The sequence below is a fragment of the Salmo trutta genome, chromosome 12, assembly GCF_901001165.1.
Source record: "Salmo trutta chromosome 12, fSalTru1.1, whole genome shotgun sequence".
Taxonomy (NCBI): Eukaryota; Metazoa; Chordata; class Actinopteri; order Salmoniformes; family Salmonidae; genus Salmo; species Salmo trutta.
Genome location: NC_042968.1, coordinates 28,074,109 through 28,086,271, shown reverse-complemented (window position 1 = coordinate 28,086,271; position 12,163 = coordinate 28,074,109). Strand labels below are relative to the sequence as shown.

Sequence of the window (12,163 nt, the reverse complement as noted above, 5' to 3'; positions counted from 1 at the left end):
CTGTGGATATAGATACTTTTGTACCTGTTTCCTCCAGCATCTTCACTATCCTTTGCTGTTGTTCTGGGATTGATTTGCACTTTTCACACCAAAGCACGTTCATCTCTAGGAGACAGAACGCGTCTCCTTCGTGAGCGGTATGACGGCTGCGTGGTCCATGGTGTTTATACTTGCATACTATTGTTCGTACAGATGAACGTGGTACCTTCAGGCGTTTGGAAATTGCTTCCAAGGATGAACCAGACTTGTGGCGGTCTACAATTTTTTTCTGAGGTCTTGGCTGATTTCTTTTGATTTTCCCATGATGTCAAACAAAGAGGCACTGAGTTTGAAGGTAGGCCTTGAAATACATCCACAGGTACACCTCCAATTGACTCAAATTATGTCAATTAGCCTATCAGAAGCTTCTAAAGCCATGACATCATTTTCGGGAATTTTCCAAGCTGTTTAAAGTCAGTCAACTTAGTGTATGTAAACCTCTGACCCACTGGAATTGTGATACAGTGAATTATAAGTGAAATAATCTGTCTGTAAACAATTGTTGGAAAAATGACTTGTGTCATGCACAAAGTAGATGTCCTAACCGACTTGCCAAAACTATAGTTTGTTAACAAGAAATGTGTGGAGTGGTTGAAAAACGAGTTTTAATGACTCCAACCTAAGTGTATGTAAACTTCTGACTTCAACTGTAAATATAGGATGATACATTCTCAGTTAATAGTGTGGCTAAAAAGTCATTTTCAAAACTGATATAGTATATATTGTTGTAAAGCATTACTGATTAATGTACTGCTATTCTTCTGCTTCCTTTATGCCCTATTATGTTCCTACTCCACCCCAGGGGGCGCTTGTTGCTCTGTGAGTCTCAGCCCTCAGGCCTCTTATCGTAGCAACCCATTGCAGATGACAAGTTGGGGCTTGTCTGTTGTGAGCTGTGAGTCAATGGGCTGAGCCAGAGCTTCAGCTTCCTCTCTGTCTCAGTGCCCTGCAGCCTGCTGCTGCCTGCCTGTAGACTTATAGTGGCGCTCACTACTCTGTGCTGCTCTGATGCTCACCCACACACCCACAGCTGTTCAGCCTGGCTAGTCCCACAGAGAGAGAAGCAGAGAGGCAGTGTGTCTCCAAGTCTCTACAAAACAGAATCAGATCCTTCTCACGAGCCTCTGTAAGTAGCATGTTGCATGACTGCAGCTCTTTTGTCTCTCTTTGTCTCTGTAACACTACAGGAAATAACATGTCACAGGATGTTGTTTGTCCTGGGTTGATGTGTGTCTAACTGACGTTATTATGGATGATGATCATGTATGATTTGTGGTTGGTAGGGGTTGTTAGATTGCCAAGATAAAATGCAACATTGTTCTGTTACATTTCTCTGAAATGGATGCAAAACACTTCAGTTGTATATGTATTTTGAAAGATGTGTGTGCCCCAAAATGACTGTAGAAAGTAAAAGTATTCTGGAGGTTGTCACTGACGCTACAGTCAGTCAGTTCTAAAGATATTGCAGTGTGACAGAGAGCCAAGTAAGATGATATAAACTGATTCTGAAGGAGTTGGCAGCTGGTGACACACGTTGTCAGTTGGTGGGCCACTAGCCCACATCCGGTGTGTAGCCCACATGGGTGAGAACATATGCATAGTAATATTAGTACCGAGCACATGGCTCATAGTAGCTACCTCTCCCTTATGACTGGCCTGCTCTCAGGAGGGATGTTACAGTGACAGAGTTAAAGCCTTACTATAACCATCAACTTCCACAGAACAGATAGGAAGGTTGAATTGACTCAGTGGGAGGTGAGCTAAATCCATTTTCCTGGTAGTGGATGGAGTAGAGCCAAGCCAACCAAGGCTTCGTCCCAGTACTGCAGAGTGAGAGAGGGATAGGTTGGCCAGCAGACCTGGATTCAAATGCTATCTGAAATCTTTCAAATACTTTTAGTGTTTGCTTTAGAACAAGCCTGTAATGCCATATGAGCAGGGTTTGCACTTATACGACTATTCTATTGGTTCAATTGCGCCAAGCAAGCTCAATCAAGCCCAGCTAAAGTGTTTGAAAGATTTCAAATAGTATTTGAACCCAGGCCTGTTGGCCAGTGTCTGGGGTTGGAACAGTACGGTTGCTCGTAGGGAATGAATGGAAGGTATTATTAGATTCAATGTTCGTGGTGTACTGTGTGACAGCGGTGTACTGTGTGACAGCGGTGTACTGTGTGACAGTGCCCAGGAACAGGAACATAGTGTACAGGTTTGACTCTGACAGAACACAGGAATTGATGTGGTTCAACATGGGCCTGTCCAGCCTCAGCCTGGCTCTGGCTGTAATTTACAGGTGTACAGTTATGAGTCACGTCAGAATATTGAGAACTTCACCTGGTATAACCTTACATCTTAGCTTGTAGCCCTCTGTTTCTCTCTCTGTGTTGTTCTTTCTCTCTCTCTACCTCTCTGTTGCTCTCACTCGCTCCCTCTCTGTCTCTCTGTGTTGGTCTCTACCCAAAGTGGTAATCCTTAGTGTGGACAAAGTAAAACTGATTATCACCTGCAACCCATAACGACAGTCATTACTAGCATCATCCTCAAATACCTTCCCAATAACCACACCCAACTTATCTCACTGACTTACTATAACTTGAGTTATTCCTCAGATATAGTACACAACATGTTCAGAATCAGCATCCACCTCCCTACTCACTGACGTATCCGGTTAATATTCAAAACCAGTTTAACTTCATTTTCACACACTCATAGAGAGATCCTCTACCCCAGGCAGCATCTGTGTACCACACTCACACAGTCTGTGATAGTAACTTGGCATGGTAGAGAAATGGAGAACACGTGCAAATGATTATCGCTGTGGAGAGGAGACTGAGTTAACATTGAATCAGCACAATCTCTCTTTTTCTCTCTATTTCAAATCAATTCAAAGGCGATTATTGGCATGGGAAACATGTTTACATTGCCTAAGCAAATGAAATAGACAAACAAAAAGGAAAGGGAAATAAACAATCAGAAATTAACAGTAAACATTACAAAAGTTTTAAAAGAATATAGAAATGTAATATTGCTGGCTATGTACAGTGTTGTAACAATGTGCAAATAGTTGAAGTACGAAAGGTAATATAAATAAGCAGATAAATATAGGTTGTATTTACAATGGTGTTTGTGATCCACAGGTTGCCCTTTTCTTGTAGCAACAGGTCACAAATCTTGCTGTTGTGGTGGCACACTGTTGTATTTCACCTAATAGATATGGGAGATTGGATTGGTTTTCAAATTCTTTGTGGGTCTGTAATCTGAGGGAAATATAGTGCCTTCAGAAAGTATTCACACCCCTTGACTTTTTCCGCATTTTGTTGCTTGACAGCCTGAATTTTGATTTGGAATAAATTTAGATTTTGTGTCACTGGCCAACACACAATACCCTATAATGTCAAAGTGGAATTATGTTTTTAGAAATGTTACCAAATTGATTAAAATTGAAAAGCTGAAATGTCTTGAGTCAATAAGTATTCAACCCCTTTGTTATGGCAAGCTTAAATCAATTCAGGAGTAAAAATGTGCTTAACAAGTCACATAATAAGTTACATAGACTCCGTGTGCAATAATAGTGTTTAACATGAACGACTACCTTTTGAATGACTACCTTATCTCTGTAATGACACATACTGTACAATTATCTGGAAGGTCTCTCAGTCAAGCAGTGAATTTCAAACACAGATTGAACCACAAAGAACAGGGAGGGTTTCCAATGCAAAGAAGGGCACCTATTGGTAAATGGGTAAAATAAAAAAAAGCAGACATTGAATTTCCCTTTGAGCATGGTTATTAATTACACTTTGGATGGTGTATCAATACACTCAGTCACTACAAAGATACAGGCGTCCCTCCTAGCTCAGTTGCAGGAGAGGAATGAAACTCCTCAAGAATTGAACAATGAGGCCAATGGTGACATTAAAACAGTTACTGAGTTTAATGGTTGTGATAGGAGAAAACTGAGGATGGATCAACACCATTGTAGTTACTCTATAATACTAACCTAAAGGACAGAGTCAAAAGAAGGAAGCCTGTTTGCAATAAGGCACTAAAGTAAAACTGCAAAACGTGGCAAAGAAATTAACTTTATGTCCTGAATACAAAGCTCTATGTTTGGGGAAAATCCAACACAACACAACACTGAGTACCACTCTTCATATTTTCAAGCATGGTGGTGGCTGCATCATGTTATGGGTATGCTTGTCATTGGCAAGGACTAGGGAGTCTTGTAGAGTAAAAAGAAACAGAATAGAGTTCATTTTTTTTATTTAATTAACCAGGCAAGCCAGTTAAGAGCAAATTCGTATTTACAATGACGCCCTAGAAACAGTGCCTTGTTCAGGGGGTAAATGAGATATTTCTGTATTTCATTTTCAATAAATTAGCAAACATTTCTAAAAACATGCTTTCATTATGGGGTATTGTGTGTAAATCAATTTAATCCATTTTGAATTCAGGCTGTAACACATCAAAATGTGGAATAAGTCAAGGGGTATGAATACTTTCTAAATGCGCTGTATGTGTCTCTAATATGGTCTAACATTTGGAAGGAGGTTAGGAAGTGCAGCTAGGTTTCCACCTCATTATGTGTGCAGTGTGCACATAGCCTGTCTTCTCTTGAGAGTCAGGTCTGCCGATGGTGACCTTTCGATAGCAAGGCCATGCTCACTGAGTCTGTACATAGTCAAAGCTTTTCTTAATATTGGGTCAGTCACAGTGGTCAGGTATTCTGCTACTGTGTATTCTCTGTTTAGGGCCAAATAACATTCCAGTTTGCTCAGTTTTTTTGTTGATTCTTTCCAATGTGTAAAGTAATTATCTTTTTGTTTTCTCATGATTTGGTTGGGTCTAATTTTGTTGCTGTCCTGTTGTGAACAGCGTCCCAGTACCCGCTGGCTGAGGGGACTCTTCTTCACGTTCGTCTCTCTGTAGGTGAAGGCTTTGTTATGGAAGGTTTAAGAATCGCTTCCTTTTAGGTGCTTGTGGAATTTAATTGCTCTTTTCTGGATTTTGATAATTAGCTGGAATTGTCCTAATTCTGCTCTGCATGCATTATTTGCAGTTTTACGTTTTACATTGAGGATGTTTTTTCATAATTCTGCATAGAGTCAATTTGGGGTTTGTAAGTTCTTAGTTTGTGAGTGGACCCCAGACCTCACAACCATAGAGGGCTTCTGTGGTGCTGATGTTTAGGTCAAGGTAGGTATATTGTTTTGTGTGATCTAGGGCAACAGTGTCTAGGTGAAATTTGTATTTGTGGTGCTGGAAACGGGACCTTTTTTGGAACACAATTATTTTTGTCTTACTGAGATTAACTGTCAGGGCCCAAGTCTGACAGAATCTTCAGAAGATCTAGGTGCTTAGTTGGGGACAGAAGCACCAGATCATCTGCAAACAGCAAACATTTGACCTTTGATTCTAGGAGGGTGAGGCCGGGTGCTTCAGACTGAGCCCTCGCCAATTTGTTGGTATAAATGTTGAAGAGGGTGGGGCTCAATTTTTTTAGCCAATTTTAACTGCATTGTTTGTGTACATGTTTTCCCCCAACACCGCATTCCATCAATTTGTATAGGTATGGGTGTCAGTGGGCTGACTGAACGCTCTGAGAGACTCTGGGTTGAGGTCGGTGATAAAGTAGTTTACAGTACTGCTGCCAAGACATGAGCTGTAGGTGTACCTACCGTAGGAGTCCCCTCGAAGCCTACGCTTGACTATGTACAGACCCAGCGTGCGACAGAGCTGCAGGAGTTGTGTGACCCGTTTTTGTTGGTTGTTTTGTCGTAGCTGTTGGGCATATTGGGGAGGGAATGCTGCCACCTCCAAGTAGGTTTTTGTCCCCCTGTGTTCTGAGTGTGTCAGGTTCTTGTTCAGTTCAGGTGTTTAGGTTTCCACAGACTAGAACATTTCCCTGGGTCTGGAAATGATGATCTCCCCCTCTAGGATGCAGAAGCTGTCTTTATTAAAGTATGGGGATTCTAGTGGAGTATACAGTACTGTACACTCTTACAAAAAAGATTCCAAACGGTTCTACGGCTGTCCCCATAAGAGAACCCTTTTTGGGTCTGGAAAGGCTTCTACATGGAACCCAAAAGGGTTCTACCTTGAACAAAAAATGGTTCCTCAAAGGGTTCTCCTATGGTTTTATAGTTTATGGTTCTATAGCACATTTATTCTAAGAGTGTAGGTAGCACACAGGACAACATTTTTATCTGTTGAGAAACAGATTCAAAAACGCTAAATCTGAATATTCCTCTTCAACAGGAAATATTCGTATCTTGGCAGTTCATCATCGTTGTCATCTCATAACTGAAGGCCAGCCCCCTACACACACACACACACACACACACACACACACACACACACACCCCCACCCACCCCCACCCACACACACACACACACACACACACACACACACACACACACACACACACACACACACCCCCACCCCCCCCCACACACACACACACACACACACACATTAACTTGACTCTCAATACAGTACACAAGCCTTTTGGCCCCAATTATCTCTGAGATGACTTAGTATCATTACTGTGGGGTTCGTGTTGTAAATTTAAACCATTGTTTCACATGTTTCTCATGCAAGGAAGTATAATGATGATCCTATTTATATGGTCTCATGTACCGCTCTAAAGTGTTTTCAAACCTCTGCCTGGTGTATGCATTATGTACAGGTGTCCACTGCTACTCCACTGACTGACACGGAGCTATACTCTACCAGCGGAAGTGCTGTGAGCGGCTGGAGGTCGTCATGGCAACCCAGAGACATGTACCCAGTGACAGTCTGGCTAGAACATTCAGGTCAGCTATGGTGGGCATGTGTCTGTGTGGGCCTCATACGTAACTGTAGTAGACTGTAATGTGCCGCAGGGGAAATGTATTTGGGCCTGTAGCCTATGATAGAGTACACCGTGATCTGTGGTCAGTGTTGAGTTTGTTGAAGAGTAAGAAAATACATGTTGTTTTACTATGTTACACATTCTTCCCATTATGGAGAAGGTTAGGATTTGGGGGAAGATAAGCTTATCCTAGATCTATAACTATGGGTGGGCAATATCTATCAGTAGTATATGGGGGTGGAAAAGTGGCTGTATGGTTCTTTAAGGTGTATTTTGTTTAGGTCCTGTGCCAGAAACCCTAGTGAGGTCATCTCCACTAGACTGAGAGACATGCTCCACACCTTCATCCAGCACTACCAGGAACCATGGGAGGAGAACCGCAGCCTAGACAGAGGTGTGTGTGTGTCTGTGTGTATGCATGTGTTGATATATTGACATTAATGTGCACTTTTCAGTAACTTCCTGTTGTTTGTAGAGAGAGGAGTGAAGTTCTCCAGCCAGACAGAGGCTTTGTACTACAGGGTTCTAGAGGCTGTCATCAATCAGGAGAGGAAGAGGCTGGAAGCCAAAGACCTTTTAGTGAGTCTTCTGCCCTCTGCTGTCTATGACTGGAACTGCACTGTTTAGTGTCATCAAGCGTTCACTTTACAATTCCCTCTGGGGGCACTGTTGTATAGACATGTACAGACATGTATAGTATAGAGGTTGTCCTTGATGACTTGTTTCTTTGGCAGGGCATTCTGGAGCATGATCTGTTCCAGCGCTCTCTAGTGGCTTGTTGTCTGGAGATGGTAATCTTCTCCCATCAGCCAACAGGCAGCTTCCCCCTGGTCATTGACATCTTTAGCCTGGCGCCATACGACTTCCACAAGGTAACATCTACACAAAACACCTGCAGTACATGTCATACTGTACTGTAACATCGTAGGTTTTGTGTAAAGGAGGTGGTTTCACGTAAGTAACCTTACCTGAAAACTGAAGCATTATGTTAGCTCCTCAAGCTAATGCCTAGGCTTGGGCTCAGAGGGCTTACACAGTCTTGGGGCATACAGACGTCCTGGGTTCAAACATGTCTACTGTAATCTTAGTGATCTATTTAGGTGCTGTTTAACCCTCTACTGTGTGTGGTGTGTCCCAGGTGATAGAGTTGGTGCTGCGGGCTGAGGAGGGCTTGCTGCCGGCTGTGGTCAGGCATCTGACCCATATAGAGGAGCAGGTCCTGGAGAGTCTGGCCTGGAGGAGAGACTCACCACTCTGGGACCAGATCAGAGCTGCTAAGGGACAGGGACAGCTGCCTGCATACCATCAGGTCAGCGGGCAACGGTTCAAATTCACCTGTTTGTGAACTGGGCAAAATATACAGTGCACCCAATCAAAATATATGGAGCAACACCGCTGGCGCACTCGAAACAAGTTGGTCTAATATGGCGTCATGGCGGCTGTCGTTCCATTAAAAAGAGGAAACAAAATTATCCCAAACTTGAGGTAACAGATGGTTCTATATGTGTTCCAGGTGATGCTCCCCCAATACTCAGAGGACACAGACAAGATGGTCAAGATCCCTCCCACCCCTTCACACTTGACCCCAAGCCTTGTGAGTGGGATCCATGGAAATGACCTGAACTCCCCGATTACCCACCATGAACGCTACAGCTCACCCCCTGCTGGCTCAAAGATGGCCGCTTGCCATACCACACCAGTCAGCCCATCCCAGTCCTCCTCTGTCATTGTTACTGGACAGACTGTAGTCACCATGGCATCAGCCACTGTCACCACCAACAATGGCCAGTCAGTCACCATACCGGTTCGAGGTAAATACTTTCCCTCAGATGAAACCCAATATGGCCATAGAAATGACAACCCTAATAGAATACTGACATAATGTAATACATCTTGTAATAAACATGGTATATACCTTGTTTACATATCACAATAACCACTGCTATTTGTTCAATTAAACCTCTTCCACACCCAGGCATTGCCAATGACCGGGGAGGCATCACATTTACCCTCAGTGTTGTAGGTCAGGCCATTCCTCCACAGCAGGTCTCCAGCACCTCTACCCAGCAGCCCCAGAACCCAGTCACACACAGACCTCAGAATAAGGGCTCCATCTCACTGTTCCTCCGCAAGGTAGGCTTTACTCACAGATTTCTACATACCTGAGCTGGCCTGAATGCTATGAGCCTAGATATTTAGTTACAAGATCCACAGACAAAGGCCATACTCCTTCCCTCTGTCTCAGGTCTACCACCTGGTGAGCATGCGTCTGAGGGACATCTGTGTTAAACTGGACATCTGTGAGGCGCTGCGGCTGAAGATCTGGACCTGCGTTGAACACTCCTTGGTCCACTGCACTGACCTCATGCTAGACCGACACCTGGACCAAATACTAATGTGTGCCATCTATGTCATGGCCAAGGTAGCACTATTTACTTTGCCTCTAGACTTTTTGCTATACTTCCTTAACGCAGATGGTTTTATGACTTGGGTGATCGACAGCAAGGCATTCAGCCTTCTATACTTCTTCAGCTGTGTATTGATGATTATAATGTAATATATTACCTTCATTTCCATGTTTATGCTGTGTGTTGCTCGTGCAGGTAACCAAAGTGGACATGCCCTTCAAGCTCATCCTGCAGTGCTACAAGACTCAGCCTCAAGCAAGCAACTGTGTAAGGAGACCAATGTTTTGCTTTCTTTTGTGTGTGTGAGTAAAATCCAGCTTGTTTGTTATTGTGTAGTTGATGAAGTCTGTATTGTCCTCCTGTCAGGTATTCAGAAGTGTTCTGATCTCAGGGAGAAACACCAAGACCTCACAAAACTCTCCTGGAAGATCCAACAGAGAAAACAGTTAGACAAATAGAAAAATACATACATTCACATGGATATGTTTGCATCATATTATGCATGAATTAACAAATGATTTAATGAAGAATGATTTTTGAATGTGATGCTGCTCTGTTTCCCAGTTGATGTAGACCCCAGCAGTAGCTTGCTTACCCACCAGACCCCTCCCACCCATCCTACAGGACCCAGAGCTCCCTGTAGACAGGACCAGGGGGAGAGAGGACACCTCATCTATTTCTACAACATCGTCTATGTCAAACAGATGAAAGACTTTGCCCTCCGCTACACCTCCAGCTCTCTGACCATAGCCGGGGTGAGGGGACATTTTCATATTCTACCTAATGGAGTCAGTAGTCGTCATACACAATACATAGGAAACACTTTACCAGTGGTCTCAGATATGTCCAAACTGTGGTATAACATCATTGGTATTGACAGGTTGATAGAAGTAAGGGAAGTCCTTGTACAGATGCAGTGCATTGTTCCTAGGCCCAGTGCTATCATCACTGTCCAGAGATTCTGACCACATTCTGATTATTTGTCCATGCACAGGTTGAAACCCCTCCCCTTTCGCCATACCCCTGCCAGCGTATTGGATCATTGCGCAGACTCCGCCCCTCCAACCACCATTCGCTCTACATCTCCCCCCACAAGCCCAGCACACACCCCTCCCCCTGCACTGGGTTCCTCTACTATGTCAGCAGAAGCCCCTCAAAGGTCAGAGGTTGGACATACCTCTCTAACCCTGCTAACGGTTCCCTAACTGACCCTCTTCTATACTTCCTGTCTGAAGCCTAACTTACATTACACATATTTTAACTTCAGTAACTGTGAGAAACAAAAGGCCTGGTCATCGTAAATACACAGTACACATCTAGTCATGTGTGTTGCTGATCGTTGTATCCCAACTGTATCCCACAGCGTCTGAGAGAGATCAATGACATGATGAGGACATTTCAGTCACGCACCAGGAAGCGCTGTGCAGCCCAGCTGCAGGAGGATGGTGAGGAGGAGGGTGGGCCGCTTGTGAAGAGACCCTGTCAGGATAGACCGTCAGACTGGCAGAGAAAGCTCAGGGACCTCGGCCAGGACTTCGACCAGGCACTGACCAGGGCCCAGAACCAGCAACAAGCCCAGACCAGGGCTAAGGCACAGCACCAGGCAACGGCACACAAGGGGAGATGACATCTCACTTTCTTTGACTTACCGTCATGCTTCATACTTCCATCATCAGTGTCTGTCGTCCATATTCTTCCAATGAGTGTAGACCTGCAAGGAGAATAGATGCTGTGGATCTACAATGTTAGAAAGAATTGGCATCATTAGCACTCAGCGAAGTTCTCTAAGTAAGCAATATTTATGATTAGAAAAGCTGATTTATAACAATAATTAGGGTATTGTAATAATCTGAGGGTAACTAGGGCTCTGTATCAAATTTCATATTAAACACATAATATACAGTATATACTTTAGTCCTCTGTGAACCATGTCCTAGTTACCTAAGGAAGCAGTAAAGGATTTGTGTTGGTACTGAGCACTGTGTACAGTTTGTGTTTGGTGAGAGGGAGGAGATAAGAGATGTAACATACAGTATGTAATTAGTTTAAATATTGAAGTTTAATTTGTCACATGCACAAGTACAGTGAAATTAACTTGCAATTAACTCGCAAGCCCTACCCAGCAGTGCAGTATTCAAAATAAAAAAGTATAACTCATTTAAAACAAATTAAACACAGATATATGACATATAGGTGAGCCTTTTCAAATTATTATACAGCGTAATGTATCTGTTAGGACCAGATGTTAGATAATATTTTTTAATTATTATACAGCGTAATGTATCTGTTAGGACCAGATGTTAGATAATATTTTTTAATTATTATACAGCGTAATGTATCTGTTAGGACCAGATGTTAGATAATATTTTTTAATTATTATACAGCGTAATGTATCTGTTAGGACCAGATGTTAGATAATATTCTGTTTAATTGGCACTTTCTTTCACATGTTGCTTTTCTCTACCAGTGTTGAATTTGTACTCATCTGTGGTACAAATCATTTACTTCTTTATATTGTGATGTTGGATAAACATAACTCAGTTTTTGCATCTCCTTACCCTACCGTCAACATTACCACAACATAGTGAGAGCCCTGTGGAAAAGAAACATAGCTCCATGTTGGATATTTTGGCACTAAGAGACAACAAGGTCATAAACAGCATGCGACATATCAGTCTTGGTATATTAGTCTCATGTTGATATAGTAAAATGGTTATTTAGTTAATTTTCAAAATGGCATATTTTGAAAAACATCCGAACAAATGGCCATTCACTTTTCATAGTGGGGAAAATTGGTTTCCATGACGGCCTAGTGATTAAGTAACAATACCCATACTGTTTATCAGTAACTATGTCCTGACACGC

The 12,163-nt window shown here is 42.8% G+C and overlaps 1 protein-coding gene across 2 annotated transcripts; it reads left to right on the top strand.

Annotated features, from left to right (window-relative positions):
• Positions 1-950: 950 nt before the first annotated feature.
• On the top strand, positions 951-11,847 carry LOC115203296 (retinoblastoma-like protein 2). 2 transcript variants are annotated; one of them, XM_029767859.1, is made up of 14 exons: positions 951-1,165; positions 6,726-6,852; positions 7,172-7,284; positions 7,366-7,469; positions 7,625-7,762; positions 8,029-8,199; positions 8,404-8,701; positions 8,866-9,023; positions 9,136-9,312; positions 9,494-9,565; positions 9,665-9,743; positions 9,923-10,053; positions 10,293-10,457; positions 10,662-11,847. In XM_029767859.1, the coding sequence occupies exons 2-14, from the start codon at positions 6,803-6,805 to the stop codon at positions 10,923-10,925; spliced, it is 1,920 nt and encodes a 639-aa protein (XP_029623719.1). In that variant the 5' UTR covers positions 951-1,165; positions 6,726-6,802; the 3' UTR covers positions 10,926-11,847. The 2 variants fall into 2 exon arrangements, with proteins under 2 accessions (XP_029623719.1, XP_029623718.1); XM_029767858.1 differs by having other exon boundaries at positions 9,863-10,053.
• The last annotated feature ends 316 nt before the right edge of the window (positions 11,848-12,163 follow it).

Excerpts from the sequence above, each read along its gene's own strand:
- LOC115203296 (XM_029767858.1), top strand. The coding sequence starts at position 6,803 with ATGGCAACCCAGAGACATGTACCCAGTGACAGTCTGGCTAGAACATTC. Across the intron at positions 6,853-7,171 it reads AGTCTGGCTAGAACATTCAG|GTCCTGTGCCAGAAACCCTA; the intron begins GTCAGCTATGGT and ends TATTTTGTTTAG. Across the intron at positions 7,470-7,624 it reads TGGAAGCCAAAGACCTTTTA|GGCATTCTGGAGCATGATCT; the intron begins GTGAGTCTTCTG and ends TTTCTTTGGCAG.